General features: G+C 40.8%; 2 protein-coding genes across 6 annotated transcripts in view; both read right to left on the bottom strand.

The window, feature by feature from the left end:
• EPB41L5 (erythrocyte membrane protein band 4.1 like 5) overlaps positions 1-18,327 on the bottom strand; it is a 60,837-nt gene extending 42,510 nt beyond the window's left edge. For 2 of the 3 annotated variants that reach the window (XM_082763628.1, XM_082763627.1), the window contains exons 1-6: positions 17,866-18,327; positions 9,223-9,327; positions 5,631-5,673; positions 4,399-4,477; positions 1,557-1,601; positions 1,198-1,250 (exon numbers count right to left, since the gene is read on the bottom strand). In XM_082763628.1, coding sequence (XP_082619754.1) covers positions 1,198-1,250; positions 1,557-1,601; positions 4,399-4,477; positions 5,631-5,673; positions 9,223-9,327; positions 17,866-18,045 — 505 coding nt within the window. In that variant the 5' untranslated portion in view covers positions 18,046-18,327. Of the gene's footprint in view, positions 1-1,197; positions 1,251-1,556; positions 1,602-4,398; positions 4,478-5,630; positions 5,674-9,222; positions 9,328-9,550; positions 9,766-17,865 lie in introns of those variants that run through there. The other variant, XM_082763629.1, reaches the window with a different exon arrangement.
• A 712-nt stretch (positions 18,328-19,039) lies between these two features.
• The window catches only part of PTPN4 (protein tyrosine phosphatase non-receptor type 4), a 112,952-nt gene continuing 104,712 nt past the window's right edge, over positions 19,040-27,279 (bottom strand). For 2 of the 3 annotated variants that reach the window (XM_082763458.1, XM_082763457.1), the window contains exon 28: positions 19,040-25,822. In XM_082763458.1, coding sequence (XP_082619584.1) covers positions 25,736-25,822 — 87 coding nt within the window. In that variant the 3' untranslated portion in view covers positions 19,040-25,735. The remainder of the gene's footprint in view (positions 25,823-27,279) is intronic. The other variant, XM_082763459.1, reaches the window with a different exon arrangement.

Genomic DNA, 27,279 nt, shown 5'->3' on the forward strand with positions numbered 1-27,279 from the left:
CTACACTTGATCAAGGCTATTATTAGCTCCTGCCTTAAGAACAAAATGTGTTTTGGAAAACATCTGTAAGAGGAAGAATTTTGGTGACTTAGTCCTGTTACCTAACTCCTGCTAAGTTAGTGCAACAGTACACTGGTTTGTAAGATGAATGTTGTATAGAAAATTTGTGTACCACAAGCACATGGCACATCTTCAGTTTCCCTCTTCTGTACAACAGCTTTACGGCACAGGTTTTGAGATTTTTTTTGTAGACTTGCAAACTGGTTTGAACGAGGCCACACTGCGACAGACTCCAAAAAGGACCCAAAAGCCTACTCTAGCAGATGCATCTAAAAACTTCAAGCCTCCCTGCTTTCGTGGGTCCCCCTGCTTGAAACTACAAACTTCGCATTTGTTAAGATGACACCCTCATCCAAACAACACAAGGCATTGGCCATGAAGATCAATGATGTACAACTTACACAAGTAACCAAAGGCCACACCACAGCTCTTGGAAAAGCCATGGATTTGGGAGTCTCAGCTGGAATCAGAAGTCAAAGATAATTCATTAAGAGTCTCAGAACATTCAAACATAGTACTATAGAGCTGAGAAAAAAATATACTAGGTCACCTCTCTTGGTTGAAGAAGGATCTGAAATAGCAACAAGTGCAGTTCACCCGTAAATGCTCATGTACAAGCATGAGACATGGGGTGTTAACATGTTTCTACAAACATACAAAAGTCAAAAGCCGGGTAGTTTTTATACATATGAGTTTTCAGTTGAGCTCAGACCCACAAAAAATTGTATCTGATTTGCACAATGAGGAAAACACACAGTAGAAACTGCATCATGGAAAAAAAAAAAAAAAAAAAAAAAAAAAAGTGGCTTGTTTTCCTGTATCACAGCAATTTGGAAAGATAGCAAACCTTGTAGCTTGTGTAAAGGTGGACAGGTTTGCATACACACACATGAAAAAACAAATTTAGGACAAAGCTGTTTATGTTCAGAACCCCCTTGTACTGTTTCCTGAGGACTCAATTTTCTGTACACACTATCAGCAAAATTACAAACACAAAGAGCTGTGTTTGACGTTGGATTACTGACATTTGGACAGAACCTGTTTTCTGGATACCACAAGAACAGACTAAAAGAAGCAGTAATAGTCTACCCAAAGCTGTTCACACAACTTCTTCCTTCCCCACTCACACCTACTCACCTTGCATATTATAAGCTGCCAACTGGACGGCTGTGTCAAAAGGACATTCCAATCTGCCATAAAAGAAACGGCTTGTTAAAACCTCATCTGAAACTAGCAGGCAACTCATATACCTGACAGTGACAAATGGTCCAAACATTTGGGGTAAGGAAGTGAAAAAGGAGTAGCAGATTTTCACCAAAGTAACAAGAAATAAGTAAGCATTCCTCTGCTGCTACTCATGCACACAAAAGTAGTATTTTAGAGAAAAAGTTACATTACTTAGTAAGTCTTACTAGCTGTCCAAATGTAACAGTTTAATAAATCCTATGGTAAATACACTGTAGTTGTCTAGAAGACTATTTAGTGGGAATACTTACTTTCCACTAAGAATATCCAGTTTTAGCTGCAGAACAAATAAATACCTGCAGGGTTAAATGAGAAACAAAAGTCATTGATTAACAGTTCTAATGTATCACTCAGCCAAGAGACAGCAGTTGGAGCCTGAAAAACTAAAGTCACATACTCTTTACATGGGTTTTCATGACTGAAGAAACTACAAAGGCTTTATCAGTTGGGTTAGCATGGCACACGTGTCAAATGAAGTAAACACAAAACTAGAAGTTACCAGAAGCTGAACTACAGTGCTGCATGGAAAAAGAAACAGAATACCTAAATAAGTCTCATTTATAACCCCAGGATCCTACATGGGCAGACCTACAGAAAGAGATCTGGGAGTGCTGGCTCAGCATGAGCCATGGGAGGTTCAGACTGGATACTGGGTAAAATTTGTTCTCTGTCAGGGTGGTCAGACATTGGAACAGGCTTCTGAGTGAGGTGGTTGATGCCCTGGTCTTGTCAGTGTTCAAGAGATGTTTGGGCAATGCCCTCAATGACACGCTTTTACTTTTGGTTAGCCCTGAAGTGCTCAGGCAGTGGAACGAGGTGATCTGTGTAGAACAGTTTAGTTGCTTATTGACCTTAGGTCCCTTCCAAAGAACAACTTGCATCTTCTACATTTTCTTCATTACCCATAGACATTGATCTCATTAGAGAATGAATACTTAAAGTCTCTCAAAAATAAACATTCATGATACAGATTGGCTGGTTAAAAATCCTACCCAGAAAGCTGGCTGCAAAGTGACAAAAAAATAACCAGTAGGCTGCAGCCTTCTCAGACAATTGATTCTTCAGAGCCAGATTTCCATCACTGCCTTGTTTATTTAGAATTCCTCTTCTTGCTTAGAAATTTGCAGGCATTAAACAAAAAGCACGTATCCCCCACTGGTGTGCAGCACCTAGCCTTCTGATCCAGTACCCACAAAGCGCATCCCTCCTGCTCTGTTGTGGCACACAGCTTTCCCTTCACAACAGAGGTCGCCTTATCAGCTATAGGGCTGACTTCAGCCATGGCACCTGATTTGAATTGCACTGCAGATGAAGAGGAGCCTCACACACAGCCAAAGATGGTTCTCTTTCAACTCTGATGCTCACCAAGACCACATGTGCCTATGTCTCTTTGTAGTAACATACACGGGCATGAAATGCATACAGGCATTTTTCCTACAGGTCCCTTGGAAATCCATGAATGCTTTGTCAAAGCATTCATCACCCAAAGCTGGCCTCTAGATGCGGAATGCATTTGTTCAGTACTGACCATGGATATGAAAAGAATGAGCACAGGCTTCCTGTATGGAGTGGGTGCGACCAACCTGTGCTTATCAGCCACACACCACCTGCAAACTGTTCGAGCATACTTCCCATGCTCGGGCTGTGCTGCATGACCTCTGGCTGGTGGCATCTGACGGATGGGAAACTGGCAGAAAACATGAGAGATCTGCACCTGTGGAAGCTGACAAAGGCCTCCAGCTGGGTGTCCTGCCACACAAAGGAAAGGCAGAACCCTTGGAAAACCACTGCGACATCTGTAACCTGTAACAGAGCTCCCTTTCCCACCGCTTCTTTGTAAAATAGTCTCGAGACAGAGGAAAGACTTGCTGCACTCCTAGTCTGGAGGATTAGCTAAGCAGACAGACAGGGTTTAGAAGCCCTCAGGTTTCAATTCTGCCATGCTAAAACCTGCACAGCAAGGTCTGACTGGCAGAGCTCAGTCAAGGTGGATGAAAACGTTTCACGCTGGTAGGCAGACAGAGGTCTGAACTTTTTCTATTACTATGATTTTCAAAGACAGTCAGCTGTTGATTCAGGAACATGTATCATGGGTAAAATATTCTTCCCAGGTTGCCAAGAAAGAATTAAAACAGTTATAGCACTGTTATCACTTGCAAGCATGAAGCTGCTCAGAGTACATATGGCTGCACAGGGTAATGCTACTATAATCCTCCTGGTAGCACTCCTAGGGATTTGGCTAAAGTGCAGATCGAAGATTCACACAGATAAACCTAAAAAAAACAAAAACAAACAAATGCACTTCACACTCTTACAAATGGCTGAGGGTATGAAGTGTCTACATCTGACAAGAAAACATAAATTTGTTTTCTCTCCAAAATGGATCATCAGCAGTGGTGACAACAATGCAAAGAAATGTTGTCTTTTACAACAGATTTATACAGCTGACAGATGGTAAATTGTGTTCTCTTTCAAAGCACCCCAAATATGTCTCAGTCCAACATGACATGCAGCATTATGAACGGTATGCAAAACACTTTTAACAAGAGAAACTGCTGCTTACCTGATAATACAATCCTACGCAAACAGTACTGTCAACCCACATCAAAACATAGTGGTAAAATAGTTTTTCTCTTCGCATAACCCTTAGCAAAATATCACAGATGTAATGAAACTTAACTAAACTTATTTTTTGCCAAAGAAAAGCCCTAAATTGCAATTCAATGCTTTTCTGCTTAGAAAGACAGGATGACTGCATAGAGCTTAAACTAAATACATTGAAAGCAGAATAAAGAAAGAAAAATTATGGCAGTTCAGTAAAAATTCTGTCCATTGTATACATACAGATCAGTTGCCAGAGCTGCATAATGAAAAACAGCGCATCAACTAATACAGTAAATATTTGCATCTTTTTAAAATACATCTCATTTATTTCATAAGAGCTACATTAGATACATGTATAAACAGTCAGGTAAGCAACCAGCTTTAAGGAATTCTCCAAAATGCTTCAAAACTGTTTAAATAAATAGTACAGAAACATTTTCCTGGCCTTATTTGAGCACATGACTGTCTCTATCACAAAATTCCTCTTACCTTGTTAGCTCTTCACGCAGATTGTTGGGCTCTGATGAGTAAAACTTTACACGAAAATGCAGACAATACGGTGGGCCAACTGCAAAGAAGAATTCATTTGAGACAGCAGCAACAGCTACTGGACCAGACTTATTTTATTACACAGAATCACATCACAAACATTGACTGAAATTGGCCCTATCCTACCACAAGGTCTTAGGCAGGAATCAATTTGTAGCAGGAAAATGCATGAAAAACATCAGGATGAACATACACTTAAACAGATGCACAAAATAGTTTTATATTTATTTTACAAGTCAACCCAACAGATGTATCACATGAAGTTGATCTGTCTTGCCAAGAGCACGCAAATCTAGGTTAATCCTCATATTTAAGGACTCCATCCATCACCAAGAGAGCTGTGGATCTTGGCTCTGCAGTCATTCAAATCCCTAGGTACTCTGTTGGTGTCTGTAATGCCTTTCCAGAGCTCTGGGAAAAGCCCACTGTTGCCAACTTTGGCCTGCATATTCCACTGAATTTTAGACATATTTTAGGGGTATATAATAGACCCTTTTGGGCAAGAATCTTTTTTTTTTTTTTTTTTTTTTTCCAGAAACCAGAGAGTTAACCCAGCAAAAGGATGGTTTAACAGTTCTTAAAAATGTGCAGCTCTCTCTGTTGATTCTTGCATTTGACAGGAGGAATTTTCTCTGACTGTGCTTCCAAAATTTTTGTTTTGCTAATAAAGCACCACAAATCCCCGAAGACTTCCCACATCAGATAGCAAGGAAGCTTCTGAGCAAAATCAGTTGATGTCACAGATTACCCAAGCACGGACCACTGAACCAAACAGGCCACAATGAATGCTTGCGTAGCGAGTAATGACTTGAGGGACAAACACAAAAATATCAGGGCATTCTGAACCACTTCAAGGGATGGAGGCTCCACGACAACTTTTCCTATAGGCAGAATAAAGATCTGTGATGCTAAAGCATCTTCAGCTGCCTTGTCTCTATTTAAACTATAATTAATGAGCCTCTAACATGGCTCATTAAGGACATTAGATGAAAGTAATACGAACTGCAGAGGAAAGAGGTCATTAAGCAATCAGCAGCAGCATGCTGGGTTGGGGTTTCAGTGCCTACGTTACCCCTCACAGAGCACACAGTCCCTTCCTCCCCACCACTTCAGCTCTGTGCCTCCTCTATGCTCAATGTGAGATCCAAAGAGAAAATGGAAAAGACACTTACTTTTCACTTGCTTTTTAATGCTTTTTGTGTTGTCCAACCAATGCTGAAAAACAAATTACTCTCATTGAATCATCAATAACAAAATCTCACAAAAACCCCACAACATATTCATTTGTGAAGATGAACTATTTGCTATTGCAACATGCTCAAAACAATATAATCTAATCCAGTCCAGATATTTCACGATTCATAGTTCTTAGGGCTTGTTGAAGATACTGTTTGTAATGTAAAAACTTTGTAATGCAAAAAGTTAGCACCAGAAATATCCTGAAGTACCTTATCTAAAGCCAATCTTCCAGAAAGTATTATCTACTTGGAGGAAAAAAAAATAAAAATAAAAAATAAAAAAATAAGTATTGACAAACTACTCAAATCACTAAAATTGTCACCCTGTCCAAACAAACAAAACTGTTGGCACATTAGTAGTTGGCCAGTGACTGTGTGCCAGAGAGGCATAAATTGTAACTCAGCTTTCTGACTCTGCTGCTTGTGATCACTCCGGTGTGGCGAGGAGAGACAAAATAAATACTGCTGTCTTTCAGTCATTTCTTTAGGTCACTCAAGCATAGTAAATAACAGCAACGCTGTCTGTGTCTGAACATAGGGTCAGCTCCACCCAACTGTCCAAAACCTATTCACAGCTGACATTTATTTAGCAATTGCTGCACGGGAGGACAGAAGTCACTGCCTCACCTACTAATACTAATGATAAGCTATATACTAGATGTGGAGGCTAACTCTCTGAAGACAAAGTAGTGGCTTCACTTACACTGCTTATAACAGCATGTGAAAAATAAGCTAGAGGTGGCAGGTTGAGAGAAACACCTACCTGTAGATGCCATACTTCCTAACATCATATATTCTCACTGCTGAAGTGTTCATACCAGGAAATACAGCTGGGAAACTGACATCCAGCTAGTGGTAGGGACCTGCTTTGCAGTGCTGTGAATACACAAACAGCTCCCTCCTCTGAAGGAGACGACTTGGTTCACAGGGAACACAGCACCCTGTTCAACACCACAGCGCTGGCTGAGCAGCCAGAACAAACCACCTTGCACACCGTGTCCCAGGTGCTTCACACTGCCCAGGTAACACCACCTCATTAGGCCGATCCCAAATGTCACCTTGAAACTAATGCAGATGAATTATACAATTAGCAACACACCTTTCGTTCAACTACGTGCCATGAAGTTTACAGCGGGCCCCAAGTAGGACAGAAAAGCAACAGGGGTATGAGAAAGAACCGGTATTTTCAGGTTGCAATGCCAAGTGCAAACACGTTCCTGTCCTCGGAGCAGCCCTGCCTGCTGCAGGGAGTGCATAAAGCCGACCTGTAACGCAGCCAGGGCACGCAGTGGCTGATACATTAGGTGCAGACCAGAACAACTGAACCATCGAGTGCTGTGGTGCGTGCACCTGGAAATGCTCTTAATAGTTACTGAAACAGAGCTGCTACAGACAGCTATTTGAAATGTTATCTAATGTATTTTTTAAATAAAGCAGGAACCTCAGGAGGAATGAAGCAAATATTTGTCTACTTTGCTTACAATGCCAGTGAAATGGAGTTCAACATTTTTTTGTTTCTTTAAGAAAATGATACCACCTCTCTTCCTACTCCACAAACTCACTTGCTCTCAGAGACAAGTGACTTGCTCCTTCCTCCACCCTAAAAATATATGATCTCTCCACCTGAGACTTGCAGGTGATTTAGACACAGGAACAGCAGAGAGAGCCTTTTGTAGGCTGCAGGACTGCCTGTGCACGCCTGCCTCATCCCTTCTGTTTTCTCTCATCTCCTCCACATTCCAGCGCAAGGCAGCTGAGAGGCCCGAGACAGGCACTGACAGCAATTTACTCTGCTCAGCTCTTTACCAGCACTGCCTACAGGAGCCTGGTTTGGATGGCATGGGTGTGCTGGAAGAAGGGAGACAACTGCTTTCGAATGGAGGGGAAGGAAGGGAAAAAAACAACACGCGCATGGACACACACAGACAACAGGAAACTTAAGATTGATTCCAAGTGATTAAAAAGGAATTCAAGTGGACCTGGCAAAAAGATCCTTTAAGTTTACATTTTGACAAGAGTTTGTTCAACACAGCCTACTCCTGAAATCCAGAGATAAAGTTCACTAAAACAAGAAGCAATACAGACAACACACCGGACAGAGCACTGGAAATCACTACTAAAACAGTTTGCTTCTTCAGAAATTAAAAATAAATAAATAAAAATAAAAAATAAAAAATAAAACGGAAGAGTAAACAAGTTTTTGTTGATGTTGCTTTTAATTACAATAATGAGGCTAAATCTGTGTCTCATGTCAATTAATGGCTGCATACTCAGTGGCAATGCTGTATGACCATTTTCAGTATTAAGCACTGCAGTACACAAAGTAACTGCTAGAGTAACAAAATTATGCTCTACAACTTCAGTAGGAATAGCAAGTATTTGATGCTTGCAATCTGAACTTTTGACTTCGGAATCTGCCACCTGTTAAACAATCCATGTCTCCTTATGAGAAACGTGCAGTATGGCTAAAGGGAAAGCCAAAAGCCCAACAAGTTATCAGCTACCTTCACATTTCCCATCACTGGCCATGCTGTGCTGTTCAATGTCAGTCTGAATCAGAGCCACTCAAATTAACATTTTTTTGTTCCCTTAGCTTAACCAGGATTCAGATCACACCTGGTACACTGTGAACAACCTTGAAAATACCTCCTTCTGCCACCTCTGGCCTCCTAGTGCAGGGAAAAGTAGCTCCTCCTAACCATCAGACTAGCAATGAACATAGAAATCACATGAAAATGACAATTGTTTCCCTTCACAACTTGTTTCAAGAACATGTTTAAAGAACCCAGTATCCAAATCCTAAGAAGTAAAATGTGTTTTCCTCCTCTGTTCTGCAAAAGGTTTAAGACCATTTTCACTACTAGAACTGCAACCCAGCAGCAGCTGAAGTCCTGCTAGTCATGAAGTGTGTGTCAGATTCTGAACAGTTAAATTATTTCCTCAAAAGAGAAACGTGCTCTACAATTACATGCTAAACACTAAACCCATCCCAGAAATTCTGAAAAGAAGCCATGAGGCTTACAAATATGCATAGATACACAAAGACTTTCTAGCATTCCACCTGAACACAAAAGAAGAAAAAAACAGGAAGTAAACATGCAGCTAACCTTCTAGGCAGGACTAAGTGCTCAGCCAGAAGCATCACCCACATGAAACTACAACTGCAAGTGAAAGAACTGTGGATACTCCTGACAAACACTGCCCTGCTGCTGTTTTCAAAAGTGTTTGCTCTCAAAGCAAACTGTCTGGTACTCGCAAACACAACCATATCCCTCTCAAAAACTCCTCATCGCGGAGCTGACTCACAACCAATTTGAGCAAATCAAGTAGGTACCCTGCTCGCTAAGACTATTTCCCAAGCAGACGTGAACAAGATGACTTTTGCTCAAAAGAATGTTGAGTTAAACTTAGGGTCACTTTAATAAAACAGATAGCTTCTGCACAGACCATAAATCAAGAAAAAGAAAGCCTTCTTTTAGCATTTTGTCAATATTAAGATTTAACATTTAGACTGACTGCTACTCACCGCCACTTGTGCGGAATCCATGAACCTTAATCCAAAGTAGTCGCTTTCTATAAGGTCCAGATGATACATGATCTGCTCAAACAGGAGCTGGCCTTTGGCTTTTTTCTGAAAATACAAAAGGATTTAATACTTAGCAGGTGTATCTACTGTAGCATCTACCTTCTTTTCTATTCATTGCAATTCCAGAAGTAAGAGGACTCCAAAATTAAGTTTTTGACAATACAACCTGTAAATGATTTTTTCTTGTATTTCTTGTTTTTGTGAATGACAAATGTACACCCCACAAGGAGCATACAGAATAACCTTTTTTGAAAAACATCCACATTACCTTGCACAAGGCTGAAAGTGTCAGAACATCACTTCATTATTGTCCCTTTTAGGCTTTCCTTATCCACAAAGTTCAACAGGACTGGAATCATAGCTAGCATAATTGACAGTAACTAATACAGTGGAAAATTTTCAGGGTGAATTGCCCCAGAAATGGCTACTGTTTGCTAACTAGGCAATTCACCAGTGCTGAAGTGGGTAGGAAAGCACACAGCATCGGGCTGCAGCATTCCATTAGCAGGTGCTTTTAGCGACTGCCAGGAAACTGTCTGGGGCAAGGAACTTTAACAAACAGCCCTTAGATAAGGCATTTACATAAAGCTCAGCTTGTAGGTGCAAAAAGCCACCGCATTTGTTCATACATAATTTATGAAAAAAACTTAGCTCTGGTCCCAAGCAAACATAATTTTTACAGTGGTGATGTAAAAAATTAATCTGATGTTTTCGAAGAGAAAGCATGTAAATAACACCGAGCAGCTTCTATACAACATACATTTTTCATGCTATGAACTCCTTCACAATAATACACTGAAAGAAAAGCTTAACTCTAACACTTGAAATGCCTGAAAGTAATACAAATACATGAATAAATTAAGGACTCAGAGTACAAGCCCCGGTGCAGAAAATAATTATTTTTACATCTAAAGAAATGCAGAGTAAGCATAAATCCTTTCTGCAAGGAGTTAAACAATTTTTGTATTTCCATAGCATCCTTCAGTCTTTTATCTAATATTTATACATTCACAACTTCAGAAATGGGCTTTCTAAGCATATTCTATAGTATGCCATTAATGGGCAGATTTCATCCACCCCTCAAGATTCTTGGCCATATGGGAAGAACTTCCGAAGTGAACTGAACAGAATGCTTTACCCTAGTGTCTGAACACCAACACAGACAATGCTCCAAGATGCCCATAGTTTACAAAAGGATTTTCAAGAATAAGCCAGAATTCTTATTCTCAGAAATAATCGAGTTCAATCACTGAATTATAATGATGTAAGAAAAGAGGAATACATAATTTGCTTCCTTCCTCTGCTCTGATCTTCACGTGTTTTATATTTAATCTGGTAATCACAGTCACTGCTTTACCCTGTGCTTCACTTAAATCCAGAATGACATTTCATAGCCCTAAGAAAAATTGCAGAAAAGTCTGCAAACCCAATCTGCCTAAACAAGTTCTCTTGCAGTTATTTATTTCCAAGTCTTGGAGAAGGCGGGGGAAGAGGAAAGCAATGAGATCAGCTGCCAACTTCACACGCAGTTTCTTCAAAACACCGTACAACGAGAATGCTGGGATGCAGACCTCACCAGACTCATTCAGGGCAAGTTTTTCTGTTGGCTTCAAGGAAAAAGCACTTTTTAGGCAGCAGCATTTCCATTAGACAGCAGCAAGACTCTCCCAGCAGCAGCCTTAAGGCAAATCACCTACATATAAAATGCATTTCTTCCACTATTTGAGACAGTGACAGATTTCTGCAAAGAGCAAGGCAGTGAGCTGTTGATACTTTCTCTCAGCATGGGATGTTTTCTTCCTGAGCAAATAACATGTAAATAGAAGTGGAATTGATTCAGCATTTGCAAGAGCAAAACTAGGAAAAGGCTTTATTTTGCACCTGATTTAAAGGTAGAAGAAAACCTCCACCTTGTTGCACAAAACATTTTAGATTCTTCCCAATTCTTCAGTAAGTCTTTTCTTAAAACTGTAATTAACCCATTAGCTCAGCTAAATCCCAAGATTTATATATAACCCTCTCAGGGACGAACAATGAAGCAGCTGGGCTCGGACTGGGATTTCTGCACGTGCCATCTCGGGCTGCCAACACCAAAACACGCCCGCGTGCACCCACCCGTGGGTGGCTTCCCCTGCCGGAGGAGATCGCCCTTCTGGCAACCTCAGCAAAGGACTCAGGGGCCACCAAAAGCGGACCCAGGATGACTGATGTAGCACAAAGTCCCTGAAGCACAGCACTGGAGCAGCAGCGGAAAGGTTTCCAGGGCTGCTGGCTGTTCCATGCCGTAAATCAGCGGGGCTGTCAGCACAGAACTCATTACGTGGTGCTTTGCATACGACCTGGAGCCGCGGTTGCTGTATTCGGTGGAAGTCAGCACAAGTTTCACACACTCTTTAACGTTAAGTTCAAGTTCTTAAAGGCACACCGAAGTCCTCCTCCTTTATATTTAAGCAACCAGCAGACAGGAATGGCACTGCTTTGGTCAGCTTTTACGATTGAAGATTAGCCGATTTGCATGTAATAAACCTGCAATCTCCAATGTTTTCAAAGCTACACTCCTACTACATCCTCTGGTGAGAAGTTCCCCTACCTCCCCAGTGGCACCATTCAATTTAAATTACATTTTTATCCTGCTGCTACCCTCCACTCTTTCCTTTCCCCGCTCTTGCAGCAGGGCTCAGGTTACTCTCCCAGGACAAATATTTTCAAGCTGCTCAGTGGTGACAACGAACTATTAACTACTCGCTCACAGGCAGTCCAGCAGCGGCTGGTTCTGCCTCCAGGGGACAAATTAAGCTCCCCATGGGTTTGTAATGCTCTAAGACCTGACTACTTGATTTATACAGTTTGCTGTACTCCATAGGAAGCAACAGCAAACATCGAACAGCAGGAGAATCGACAACCGAGCTGGGAAACTTAAATAAAACATATCACTTCTGGAGGGCAGAGCGTCTAGGGGTTTTGCTATGGAATGAGATCAAAACATCTCCTGAGCACCTTGGGGTAAACCCTGCCCTCCGCCAAATGGGAAGGATGCTCCCAAACATACCCCAGTGACATCTCATGCTGCCCCCTGCCTTCTTCTCGGGTCTGGAAGGTGAAGGTTACCTGATAAAGAAGTGGTCTCAGCGCCAGCCCCAGCCGGTGTAGGCCAGTGTGGATGAAGTGACGCTGACTTCCAGCAGCTGTGGGTCTGCCCCTTGTGCTTGCTTCTCAAGGCTTTTATCAGGTTTTTATCATGGCAAAGCACTTCCAACGTGCAATACTTGGGGAAAAACAAAAAAGAAAGAAGCCCACCTAATGAATTTACTAAAACGTTTAACTGAGAAGGATTTTTCTCCTCTGTTTCTTTCATTAAGGAGACCCCCGTACGGGATGAACTCTGAAAACACGACAAATAAATAGGCTCCATCGCTGGGGGACTTTGCCCTCACGTCTCTGCTGCTGTACTTCCAATCTGTCACAAGATTTCTTGAAATAATTGTGTTAATACTGCTTGTTAACAGCGATTAGGAGAAGCTGTTGCCTTCAGCAGCCACTAAAGAACAAAACCCTTCTTGGCTTTTGCCAACTTATAAAAAGGGTTGCTGTTCATGTTCCTACCAGTTTCCTCTCAAAAACACCGTTTGCCACCCGGAGAGGCTGGGGGCGCCCACTGAGGACTTTCAGTCACTAGGGATCCTGGATGCCACCCATGCACATGTGCAGATCACAGCAGTGTGGGAGCATCAGATGAGCCTCTCCATTTCTTATGAAGCTAAATCCCCTTTCTCCCAAACTACATGCTTCCAAAAATGAGCCAAGAGAAAGCTCTAACAGTAAGCTTTAAGCAAATAAATAAATAAATAAAAATAAAAAATAAAAAAAAATCACTCCAATCATGAAAACAGCCCCAATAGTTAACACCTTTAGCCATCAGGGCTTGCTGGAGAACTGGAGGGTTAAGACCCAAGGGCAGTGTTCGAAGTACAGAGCTGATTTCAACACCCATCATAACTGCAGGGTTATTCGAATACTACACAGAAGGATTTTAATGTACTGTGGCCAGGCTTGCTGAACCTACAGATAAAATGATAAAGATTCAAAACACTCCCACCTGTCAGCTTGTTTTGCCAGAACTCTCTTATTTATCCCCTCCCAGAAACCCATTTACATCCTGTGAGGTGGGGTTTGGGCTCTTCTCCCAAGCACCACGTGATAAGACAAGGGGAAATGGCATCAAGTTGTGCCAGGGGAGGTTTAGGCTGGATATTAGGAGACATTTCCTTACTGAAAGAGGTGTGTGGCACTGGAACAGGCTGCCCAGGGAGGTGGTTGAGGCACCATCCCTGGAGGTCTTCAAGAAATGTGCAGATCTGGAACTTAGTGGCATGGTTTGTGGTGGACTTCAGTACTAGGCTAAAGGTTGGACTGGATGGTCTCAGAGGTCTTTGGAGAATGATTCGATGATTCTGTGATTTCTGGTTACACATTTGATTGCATAGCACTAAGGCTTAGCAATTAAATCCCTGCCCCAACAGACTCTCAAACACCTCAGTTTGGTGTTGCACCGTGTATTTCCAACATTTTTACCATTTCTCGATTTTCTTTTTAACCAGTATCTGTCCTGTAGAAAGCACTCTACATTTTGCATTTACAGTTACAAACATTAAGCAAGCAGCCACATATCACAGGGTACAACTATCACAGCACACCCCTGATCCTGCAGTCAGACCAACGCAGATCGCCTCCCTCCACACAAAAAGCCATCGGCACTCCTAACAGCTTGCTGGCAACTTTCGTTGGCAGTCCAGAGAGATTTCTTAATATTTTTTCAATAATCACCACTAATACACTCCTCTCAGTCTTATTTTGTAAGCATTACTCCAAAATTGTAAACAGCTTAGCTAATTCCTGCTACTCCACAGAGCTCTTCAACTGGTTTATGTAAGACCTTGTTTTAATGACACTTGATTATAACAAGGACAAAACCATCTCATTTTGTAATCTTCATACTAAATTTCATGCATGTATAAGTAAGGCGGATGCTAAGGTGAAAAGCTGCTACGATTCAGACGGCTCCATCCTTGCAATTTGGGTCTTGCACCTTAAAGAGCTTCTGTCAGGTAACTTCTGCCTGAAACTTAGGCTGTGTGTACAGAAACTGGAATATAATTAATATAATTCTATTATCCATGAGAAGATTATGTAAATTATGGGTTATGTGGGGTCAGCTTTGTTGTTTTTATTTTTTTTTTTAACCCAAACCCCTGGTTCCACAAAGTATGGCTTCCCACGCTATCTCTTGCTGTCGTGGGGCTGCCCTGGTTTCTCCCCAGAAATCCATCCACACATTTGTTAGAAGGTGCATGTTTCAAATGTATTCCTTTAATTTCATTTATGAGATTTATTTCACAATTTTATTCCCTTTATCCAGGCTACCTTTTCCCTCTCCCTCCTATTACTTGACTAGCATAACGATCAACTGTTGCTACAATAAATATTCCAAGTTTTAGACCGTTTGATTGAAAAATCCTCCCTGGCTTTTGAGCTTTGGGAGTTCTGGAAGTACGGTGGGGGAAAGACATATTTTAGTATTATTGCATGGCAACAGCACTGCAAGTAAAATAGCGGATGGAGGCAGAACAGAATCCTCACCTCCCTGCAATCACACTGTTAAAACACTACCCATGGGCTTTGAAAACTTAGAAGACAATGCACAACCTGACTTTTTTGCTGTCCAAGTTGAACCCAAGATAACAGAAAAAGGCATGAATGATGAACAGTGTCAAAAGCAACACAGTTAACTGGCACCATATGTATTTTTAAGAATTTTCTGTGGACAAAAATAAGCTTCTCAGTGTTTTGTTACACATGACTGCAAGTCTGGCAAAAATCACTGAATGCGTTTGGACAAACACAGAGCTTCAAAAAAAGTGGTAGTAGACAAGGAAATCTACCAGGACAGAACACAACGTTAGAATCTGAAATGACAGCGGGGGAAAAAAACCTTTTTGATCTGCCCCAAAGGAACACTGATAACTCGCATGAAGTTCATGCTTCCCATTTTGAACATACCAAAGTGACAGTAAATAGCGCACATAACGCTGATATTCTTTAATCGTTGACATGGCTGAGAAATAAGTAGATTCTCAGAAAGAATTCAGCCTATGTACTGCATAGGACTGTAGCTTTGATGAATGGTTCAAGTTAGGCAATTTTTGTAATTAAAAAGAACATAAGAAATAGAAACTCAGACAGATTAAGTGGCCTGACAGACACCATAGATAAGATCAGTGGACAAAAAGCAGGGTTACTGCTCGAGCCCTGGCTCTGTGTTTAATACATTCATCGCAACTGCATCATTTACAACATCCCTTCTGTTTCATTGTCAATATTTGCAAAAACTTCAGCCTTAGCTCCTTTAAAAGGCTCTGAAACATGCTTAGTTTACACGGTTTAAAAAAGGCCACAATAGGGATCAAAGGGAACGTTATTTAAGCAGAACTTCAGCAATCCCAAGCCCAGTCAATCACAGGAACGACCACAATTCCGGAATACTCTCAGTAACAAATTCACTCTAAGGCTTTAGCTCCACAAGCCCTGAACACCAGCATAAATCTTACGCTGCCTCTGAGTGCTTCTGCCCCACGCTCAGGGAGGCACATGGGGAGCCAGATTGGAGAATCACTCCAGCTGGAAACCAACAGAACAAACTTACACTGATTATTTTCAGCCCAGATTTTCCTTGACTTTACTTACTGCCTGGCTGCCAAAAAACGTTTTTCTTGCCAAGGGGGATGAGAAAACAAGGAGAAACGCAGTAAGAAAAGCAACATCTTTTTTCCCCCATAGGAGCAACAAGTTAATGCCAGTGTAAAGTATTGACACAGCCGTGTACTAGGTAAGGTAAGGTGCTCGCTCCTGTCCTCTCCCTTGTGCCAAGGCAGCTCTTTTGCTGGCTGGAAATTAACCTGTTTGCTGAATGATTCAGTCTTAGGAAACACTTTCTGCTATTTACTTTTTTTTTTTTTTTTTTTTTTTTTTGGTTAGATGGTTTCAGAGAGCTTAGGTAGACAATAGCACCATACAGCACTGTGTCGGCAGACCTGAGGGAGCCTCTCTGGGAACACAAGAGTTCATTTAAACCAGACCTGCATAGATGCCAGCGTAACAGGACCAGTCCCAGAAAACATCTTAGCTCAAAGGGGCCGATTATTCTCAAGGACAGATTTTGTAAAAGAAAAAAAAATAAATCTCTATGTGCAGACAGGTATATTTTTAATTCAGCTTTACATTTTAGAAATTAATGTTTTTCCAAGATTTTGTACCTTTCGTTTCATCTTCCTTCCACTCCGACACTTTTTTGTGTGTCCCAAATATGATTAATGTCAGACACGCGAACAAACATGCCAGAGTTTGAAATGAAACATTTCATTTACTTTTAATTTATTGTATTTTAATCACCAAAGGAACTAGTCCATGTCAGCCCCTGACAACATGCTGTAATTATTGCACTCAACCATGTATATTTAGCTTATTTGTTTGCTGTTACTCATAACTTAGATGTTCATGGACAAGGCTTTCTGCTGGCTTATAAAGAAAAAAGAAGAGTGCAAAAAAGTGACTGTTTCCTGCAGAAATAAAATAGTCTCTGCTACGCCCTGATCCAAGTTTTATAGTCCAGATGGGAGGTCACGACACCTCTTCAGGTTCAATTTATGCTCCTCAAAGCCTCAGAAATGTTGTTACAGGCGCCAGGAATTTGCCTACAGAGCCAACTCCAGCTCCAGCGATTGCTCCTCTGGTTATGTGGAGACACCAATTTACACTCGAGTACCTTTTTGAGTGTAACGCTTGCTACGAAGTGTTTGCGGGCATTCCTGGCCTCAAATCAAACATCCCAGGCACTAAGCAGCACTGGACGCGTTCATTACATTGTTTCGGAGACGTACAAATTAGTCTTACTGCCCTCCATAAATGCCTGTTTGGAGGAGAGAGATGCCAAACCGTTCCCTAAAGCCCAGGTCCGTTGGGTTTCTGGATGTTGCAGGCACTACACCCCGCTCATGGTGCGAACAAGGCTGCTCAGCACACCGCCGAGCCGGGCTTTCCTTGGGAAGACACTGAAGAACGGTGTGTAAAGTATCAAAGAGGAAAGAAAAAAATCATTTAAGGAGCTGCAATTAAAGCCAAAACCCCACAGAAGTGGCCAGGGGACCTCGCAGCGCCACAGCCTCCTGACCGAGCTCCCAACAAGCGCCAGGCGCCTCCGACGCGTGCAGGCAGAAAGGCAAGGCAGGAGGCTCCCGTCGCTACTGTTTGTCCTGCTGCCTGCACACAGGTGTGTAATTAAGCGCAGGCATATAATTAACCACCGACACGTGCATATTAAGGCAGTTTTGGAAACGCAAAGCAGCGGCTCACACCTCGCTCCCAACAAAGCCCCCGTCCCCAAGCACCACGTCCTTATCCCCACGCCTCCCCGGGCAGCCCATCCGAGCAGCTCTGTTCCCAGCACCTTTTTTTGCCTTTTTATGATTATTTTTGGCGGCAGCCCGGCTCGCAGGTGCCTCCTTTCCCCCCCCCCGTGTCGGGACCCACCGGCAGCTCCACGCTGACGTCGGTGCCGTCGAGCAGCGCCACCCTGCAGGTGAGCACGGCCCTGGCCTCGCCGGCGGCGGGGATGTGTGTGGCTGCGCGCTGCGCCTCCCGCAGCCGCTCCCGCTCGGCGTGCCGGCGGGCCGAGCGCCGGCCCAGGGTCCGCCGGAAGAAGCTCAGCATCGCTGCGGGAGCCTTCACTCCATGGGAAGGAAAAACAAAAAAAAAAATGGGGGAAAATGGGAGCGAGACGCGCCGCCCGGCCGGCGGAGCAGCGCCCCGCGTCCCCCCTGAGCCGGCCCCCGGGGGAGTCGGGGCGGGCCTGAGAAAATGGCGGAGCGCCGCGGGAGGGGCTGGAAGGAGCGAGGAGCCCGCCCCGCTCCGCCGCACGGCCGCGCTCACGGCTCGGCTCGGCCCGGCTCGGGGGTCCCGGAGCTGCCGGAGGAGGCAGGAAGGGAAACAGGGGAGCTGCTGCCGGGAGGGGAAGGGAGGAGAAAGGGGAGGCGCACGCCCCTTTAAGGAGGCGGAGGCGGAGACGGGAGGGTCCCCCCCGCCCCCAAGCCAGGTGGTTGCGCCCGGCGGCGGGCGGCGGGGCGCGGCGCGGCCCATGTGGGGCCGGGCGGGGGGCGGCCAAAGGGGGCCGGGGGAAGGGGAGGCGGGGGCGGCCCCCAGGCCTCGGTGCCCACAGCCCACAAGGAAGGGTGTGGGGGAGCTCCCTGAGGAAACCTGCCTCACCCTGGTCTAATTAGTGAGGAAAACGTGCGGTTAGCACGGAGGGTGTCAGATAGGTGTCCTCGCTCTGAAAGATGACCACCCCACCCCAATGAAGGACAGGGCGGTGTCTCTCTTCTCCTGAACTCATCCCTCATGAGATGTTTGCCTTGCCCCCTAAATCCTCTCATCTTCTTTTTCTACTTCTGCTTTGAACATTCCCGCACTTTTTTGGCAGCAAATGTTCATCACAATCTTCCATCTGGCATTTTTGTTCACACCGCTAGCCCCCACTTTTGGCACCAGGCTCTAAACCCTACTGAGCACTGCCTGAAATCCTCCCTTAAAAGTTACATACATGGCCCTGCAAAAGATGACGAGAGTTACTCTTCCATTACAGCAAAAATTACAGTATATATTTTCAGGTAAAAACCATGGACTGACACTGTCATGCATTTTCTATGATCAAGCAATTTCACTTCTGTTAATTTCACATCCTCCACTAGTGCTCAGTGCATACATACAAATCCTCTCTAAAGGAAAGCAAGACTGCATTTATGGAATACAATGACAAAAAAATAAAATAAGATGAACGTTATCTGGTATCAGAACTGTATAAAAGCAGCAGAGTAAAACCATGTGTACAGCAGCAAGAAAATCGAAAAAAAATAATTAAACTTTAAATTACTAAAGCACATCTTTATTTTGCAATTAAACAATTAAGATCCACAAGTAAACTATATATATATTTTCAAGTCTGTACCTAGACAACTATTTGTCAACTGAAATTAAATATATCCACAAAATATGCATAACAGCATTTTTTCACATAATAGAATGAAATTTTACTTAAGACTAAAACAAGACTTGTTAAATGTTAATTAGCATATTTATTCTGGGAACTGCTGGTTTTCGGTAGAATGTTAGTGTATCGTTTTAATGGCAAGAAATTTCATTTTATCAAAATGAGGACAAATACATAAGGCCCTTTAAAGCATACAGTAGCTGCAGTGACAAAAGCTGAATTCATTTTCACATTGTCCAGTGTTGACCAATTTCAAGTTTCCATCGTTTTCAATCAGCTACCCTGGCGATTTAAGCCAAGATGTTGTGTTTTAAAGTGTCCCCCCACCCCGCCATGTGCTTTTAAACAAATTTATAGGCAAAAGTCTGCTTATGGGAAGAAGCTTCCCACCCTCCCAACATTAATAAAGATACACAAGAGTTAGTCTAAACAACAAAAGCTATTCAACTCTGAGATGATTTACTTCACACTTGTCAATCATTGAGCAGTACGAAATGGAGATGAAATTTGACAACTGAAAGCCACAGCTGGAAATGCAAATTAATTACCAGAAGTAACTAGCAAAAAATATTGCCACCTCCTGATTGTTAATAATGATCTAGATAATATTCTTCCCTTTGTATTTACAGATAGTATAGCACCTGTTACAGAAAATAAAACCCCAAACCTTACACAAACAGCCCTGCCAAATTGACTGGTTAAAATGGGATCACTGGTAAACGAACCAAACCAAATAGAATAAAATCTGAGTAAATAGGGTAAAACAAAAACCTTAGTTTTCTTACCTTAATTTTCCTGTAATATTATTATGGGTTGTTACTGTGGTGCCCCAATGTACTGAGATAATTGCACTGGGTAGTTTATAGCCTAGTCTTTGTGGATACATCCTAGTTAAAGAAAACAACAGCTTAATGTAAACTGTTTACCCCTTTCACTCATGTCTTAGGCCCCTGGCCTAGGAGTAAAAGCATGACAACTTCTTTAAGCTCTGTTGTGCATTATCTTTAGTTATCAAAATTCAAATAAGTTAAGTAAAAAAAAAAAAAAATACTGATTTCCAAGTAATTGATCTAATGTTAAAAATAATGCTTAGCAGAACCACTTACAGTAAACTTAGCTAATCTGCAGCTAGCTGAGAGAGATCACAGAGATAAATTTATGAGTACCCTGTAGTTTCCATTCGCTTTTTTTTTTTTTTTTAAATACAAGCTCTATATTGTTATGACAGGAAAATTGAGGTGACATATTATTAATATCTGTTTTACGAAAGTCCCTCAAATACATGAGCAATAAACCAGAAATGGTTGGAACAACAGAAATCATTCGTACCAGGGTGTAATCCAAATCATCTCTGTACAGAAACCCATTAAGCATCTCTCTCCAAACCCAATTTATTTTGTCCAATAGTTCAGTCAGTAGTAAGCATGAGATAAAGTGCTACCATTCAAACATCAAAACACTTTGTAAAAAATCACCCTTTAAAACACGTAAGCTTGCTAAATATGAAATAACACAACCAGCAAACTGTCAGCCAGTCTGCGAAACCAAAGTTCATCCTACAGCATACTAGAACAACCCAAAAACTACATACTTTTTACCAAAAATGCCATTTTTTTAAAAAAGTAATTTCTCCCAAAGTTTTGCCAAATGAGCTCTCAATGAGCAAAACATGCCAAAGTAAGCAGCTGGAGCTTGCAGCATGCGCACTAGTTAAACTTGCAGCTGGAGAAGCCCAATGAACTGTGAAGATGCACAACTGTGCTAGCAACTAGGACAGAGGTAAAGTCCAGTGATGACAAACCAGCCTCCTTTGCAGATTGCTAAACTAAAAAAAAAAAAAAAAAATCTATTTTTTTTTGTCTTATAACTGCTGTGAGTTAAATGAGATTGGACAAAATGGTTGTATTAAATCAAATCAATCCTTTTCCCCCTGTTACAGCTTCCCAATCACCACTAACCAATCTCCGCAATTTCATGCAAGATCCACATTTAATCAATGACTATATAAATATTTACCAGATTTTTGTATTTGATCCCAGCACTAGAAGTGGCAATGGAAAAGAGTTTTTCCAGTCTCAAGACAAAAGATGGGTATTTAAGAAAATACTCCCAACCACCTGGGGACATATGTGCTATAAAAAGACTTACATAAGTGACATTAGAGGGCACCATTCCAGTACTTTGTGCTAATCCAAATATGCAGAATTTGAATATGGACCATATTGCAATTCCTCCCTTTCCCCTCAGGGCTGAGGGTCTTTCAGATTGCCTGAGTATTGGCTCTACAGTCACAACTACACAACTACACAACTAAGCGTGTGTATTGGACAACCTGGTTTCGCTTGGAGATTTGCGGATGGTGGATCTGTAGTTTTTCATGCTCATGCTAATTCCCTGAGCCATCAATCACCCACACACCTACACAAGCATAAAAATATCACGTAATTCAGCTCCACAACACACCTGGAGCTCCAGCCTCCCTATGCATGACCTCCTCTTCTTCCCATCTCTCTGGGCAGTGCAACTGCAGCAGCAATGCTGCACGCTGGCCCTTCCACAGGTACCACAAAGCTTTTGGGAAGCTCTCTATGGAAAGTTGCCGGGTTCCATATCAAACACCTCATGTTCCTTAGTCTCCCAACTGCCTTCTCACCTTCTCTCTCATAGATGGTATGCCAGAGTGTAATCAGCTATACTAGATGAAGCGCTGTTGTTTTATCTGTAAGCTTCCAAATTGAACAGAAAAAATGCAGAAATAAACTTCAGTTAGCATTACACGTAGTCTGATACAATCAAGCTCTTTTTCATAACTAGGAGAGAATATATAAAAATTAAATGCATAAAAGCAATGGGTTACTGCTTAAGACAAGCACATTATTTAAAATACCAAATGCTTCTAAGTTTAGGACAAATTAAGTCTGCAGCTCTCAGTTGTCTGTTACACCTAATGCAGTACTTCTCAGAATGGATTGGCTGACAATCTGCAGGTGATTTATAAAACGATACCTGCATCTTATTTCATATTTAGCAAAAATAAAAAATGCCCCCAAAACCACACAAAGCCTTCTCTAGAGCCCCATGTTTTTATACTAAAAAAAAAAAAAAAAAACCTTCAAATCCACTTTAAACGAGATGGTAGTGGACGTTTTCAATTTAAACCCAAAAGGAAAACAAAAACCTTGACATTATACATTGGCAGAAAACTGTCATAATATTGCTCTTATTTACAATGAAAACTTCATTTCTTTTTAAAACTGGATTTGTATCATGGAAGTGTTACAAACATACTCTTTCTCCCACCCACCCAGCATTTTTCCTAATCAAATGGTATGAAAATAATTATTCATAAAATCCAACAGTCATAACACCAATCACGTATAGGTCATTTGTCTGAAAGATACATTCATGTTTTGTACAGCATGAAACATACAAAAACTTCTTTAAAAAGTTTGAAGGATGATACAGATCTTCATAACCCAAAGTAAAATCTTTAGCAGTTTAGATTTTTTTTTTTTGGCCATATAAAAATATTTGAAAGGCCATTTATACCACAACCAGTAGAAACATTTGAATGAATGATGTATGGTGCAGGAAGGCTTCAGTGCAACTTCTCTTTCCAAATAGGTTTTTGGTTACCACTCTGCTTTCCAGAAGCCCAAACGCCCCTGATCAGCTGATGAGCAGTTATCAAAGAAGAGTTGCTTTGCTCCAACTTCTTTCCCAGTGCAACCAGTTAATGCACACCAACCCATCAGCTTAAGTCAATGCAGAGGAAGATTCTGAAGAGACCTGTTATACTTGCCTGTATTTGTAATCAAAACAATAATGACAGACGACCAATAAATATCCCACACAATTGTGGTATAAATGGGTCTTTTGAACTCAAACTGCTTTGGCAACTTCACATTTTAAATATGTGACATCTCAACACTATGCAATGTTGCTATAAACTTAATTTCTTGTTCCCCTCAGAGAAAAAAGGGCAAATGCTATTTTCATTTACAATTTGACTACGAAGGAAATTTACTTCAGTATATGAATGAATTATTTTAATTTGTAGACATTAAGTGCTGAGTTCAAAATAACCTTCCAGCTAGCTGGCATCTCAGCTAATATCATTGTATGCAAGTTAAAGCTTAAACTTTACTAAAGAAGACTTTTGTTGTTGTTGTTGCAAATGGCTTAAAATAAAACTGAGATTAAAGCTACTTTATCACTCTTTTTCAATTTGTCAGATCCAGAGATTCTTGTAAGATTCATTTTTCACTGAGGAATAATATTGATTTAGGCATCAAATCTAGAAATATAAGTAACAAGGCCACAGGCCATCTAATATTATATTGTTTTCTAAAAATATTTAAAACTATATTTTCCATTTGGCATTGTGGTTCATGTTTATTACTAAGTCGTAAGCCAGGATTTCACTTTGCCTGAATCCCTTTTCACTTAATATTTCATAGCTGATCTCTTTCAATGTCCATAGAACACGGTATATTATATAATATAATTCTTCAATAGTTAAAAACTTATTTAGTGTAGAACTTTCCATTTTAATTCTATGCTCTATATAGCTTATAACAAAATTTACTGGATAAACATTTTCAGGAAACCAATACAATAAATTATTATTTTTTTTTTAAATAGAGGGCACAAAGTTATGTTGTTGCAGGGCAGTCAAAGAAGTGACTGATTATTTTTTTTTTTTCTTACAGTATATTACAACGGACACCTTGCTTCTGACTTGGTTTCTCCTATACTGGAAAAACATATATATATATAAAATGTCCCAATTTTTAATATCCTTAGAGTGAGCTCAGATACTGTATCAGACAGATATTCATTACAAATCTTCTACCTACTTAAATAAGAAGCAACCCATATCAACTGGAACAACTTTGCACAAGCGTAACAGAGGGCGACTGGGGTCATTATGGAATTAAAGTTTTGGGACAGCATTATAGTGTTCTCTTTCCTCACCCCCCACCCCCCAAACAATTAGAAAAATAAAAGGCAGACCTGTACGAACATGGCTTGAAATCAACTATGAGGACTTAAAGTATAACTGGTTAGCAGATAATGGAATTAAATCACATCTGATCGTAAGTTCAACTTAATTATCAGTGCTATTAAAGAGTTATGTTCTAATTGAGCAAGACAGCTATTCTCAATAAAAGGATAAAACAAAGTATCAGCTTCTAATGACCTACTAGCATTTCATAGTAAGCTGCTAGTAAGTTACTAGTTGAAAGGAATGTGTCAGATTTTTCACATAATTACAACACAGCAGCAAACGATGCTCATTCATTAAGTTGGCAGAGGTGCTTTTGCTACTGAGTGTAGCACACAGGTACATGTATAAGGAAAGAGGGAACGGTATTTCCATGACCCCTTGCAGTAACATATTCCAAGCACCAAGGGCTGTTTTTAAAATCTGAACCCATTAAGATAAATATGACAGGACAAGACCACCCCCCACAGAATCATGAGTGCCTTTCACTGGATGTACGCTGTAAGTCTCAAGGCACTTAAGGGGTTAAGACAATGCATGCACTAGTTCCCATCACGTAATCTTAAGTCACATGAATCAGAATACACCAGTGTATGACACACAAGCTGTGTCAAAGAAATGCTGTTTATTTTTTTTTTTAATTTTTATTATTATTGTTTTTTTTTCTGTTTTCTTTTTTTTTTCCTTTTTTTTTTTTTTTTTTTTTTTTTTTTTTACAAGATGCTGGTAAGTGGGCATTATGCAGCTACTGCTGGGTTAACACAGATGCCAGCTTTCCTCTAACAACCAGCTGGTCTCTAATTAGGGTGTAGGACAGTGTGCTGCATCAGTAGGCAGTGTGTATCTATCTAGTATCGGCAATATTGCTAATGTTGTAAAAAAAAACAAAACAGTGAGAGTCTGTACATAGTAAATAAACCTAGCACTGGAGAAAGACCATGGCTTAGTGTATTTTTTCATTTGTTTTCCATTTTTAAGAGACATGGGTGTAAAACAAAGTGAAATAATTCCAAGCCTTGTTTGTAGCAATTCAACCAGAAGCGCAGTATATGGCACTACAATGAAATATCGTAGATTACCCTGAACACAATTAGTTCTTTCAGTTTGTGGTTTGTTCGGAGCAAAGCACGAAAATAAAGTCTTCAAACAGATGAAGGTTAGAAGAGTTTCAGAGACTGATTTTGTTTCAACATAAAGTGCAACAGTGCTGAAGTTTTCAAAGTCCTTTGTCAATTCTTTGCCGTACTTCACTATCATTTCCTGCAAGCAGTATTATGGCACAAAGAATGCTGCCAGTTCATTATATAGAGGACAGGATTCCTCAATTGATATCCTAGGGTTTTTGCTCTTTATTTATGTGGTGATGCTTGTAAAGGTTTAATAAATCCTTCTTCGTACACCTTCAAAATAGCTTCACATACAAATCTGTATTGACTCTGAAAAGGAAAGCAGATTCAATTAATTGAAAAGAAACAGACTTGAGACATGTCCTTTGGAAGCAGGAAAGGCCTCTAGTATTTCCAACCTTATTTCCTTGATGGTCTGAGAACTGTGCTTCAAAGTTAGTTTAGAAAACACAAAACAATAGAGACAGTGTATTAGAACTTGAGAAACTTCTTTCTCGACAGAAGAGTGAAATGAATAGCACTTTGAAATATGTAACTGAAGTCACACCCACAACACCAGTCCTGTTCTTATAACACCACTTCTTCAGTAATTTTCTGCCCTTCATTTCATTACTGAAGTTTCACTGACCTAGCCTTTCCGTGCACTTAGCATTTAGAAGCCATAGCAGCATCTGTAGCTAGCACTATCAACTACTAAAGCATTTCTTCATACTTACATTAATTCTGCCATGTTACTGGCATCTCTCAGAATTTGATTAAAAAAGTGTTTCATGTTGAAAAAAACAAAACCCAATTTCTTAATATTATGTAATGTCTAACTCCACACACATTCAAGTTGAGCACCAGCATACGCAGAGGCCACTGATACCTTGTTTTAAACATATAAATAATACAAATAATAGTTTAAAAAAAACAACAGCAACCAAATTCAAATAGGATAAAAATAAAAGAAAATAAAAATCACTGTTTTGTAAAGCACCACAACTAGTGGTCAACAAGTAATTGTTGACATCTAGTCTTAAATGGGCACAGTAACAGATTTAGTAATAGAATTACTATATTTTATTGTTGCATATGTATTAATATATTTGAATTCATACTTATTTGTGGAGCATATGCATTCTGCCTCCAGTGCTCCCTAAAGGAGCCTTTCCAAATTCTCTTCCTATAGTAAGCATACAGGGGATTCATGCATGGGGCCATCTTGCGGACATTAAGTGAATCTTTCAGGATATACAAAATCGGGAAGAGACATCAAAAGGAGAAATTATGATAGATATTGTTTATTATACCCCCCCCCCCCATTCTGATGTAGTGTAACACACTGCAGATAGAACATGCTCTTTTTTTTTGAGTAGAAAAACAAAACAAAAAGATATTTAGCACCTTCGGGGGTGGAGGGAGGGGGGGAATTGTAGTTAGAACCCTGTACCTCCCCCCTTTACTAATAAAAGTCTTTTCCTCTCTATGTATGCTATAGAGATGTACAAACTCATTAATTTTTTTTATTATTATTTCCCCCTTACTCAAGTCATTACTGGATGGTGTGAAGTTTTGTTTTCATTATTACTAGGGTAATAAAATCACCAAATTGCACCAATGAAGGTTTTTTCTTGCATGTCTTAGGTCTTTCTGCGTTAGACTTTTATATTATTTCCACTTCTAACTTTCAGAATTATGCTCCTGCTTTCTCTATGGAACAATTTGAAAACTACTGAAAATTGGCCCTTTTTGACATTAACTGACAGATAACCCTGAAAAAGCCA

Source organism: Aythya marila, assembly GCF_965140915.1.
Source record: "Aythya marila genome assembly, chromosome: 6".
In the NCBI taxonomy this organism is placed as follows: domain Eukaryota; kingdom Metazoa; phylum Chordata; class Aves; order Anseriformes; family Anatidae; genus Aythya; species Aythya marila.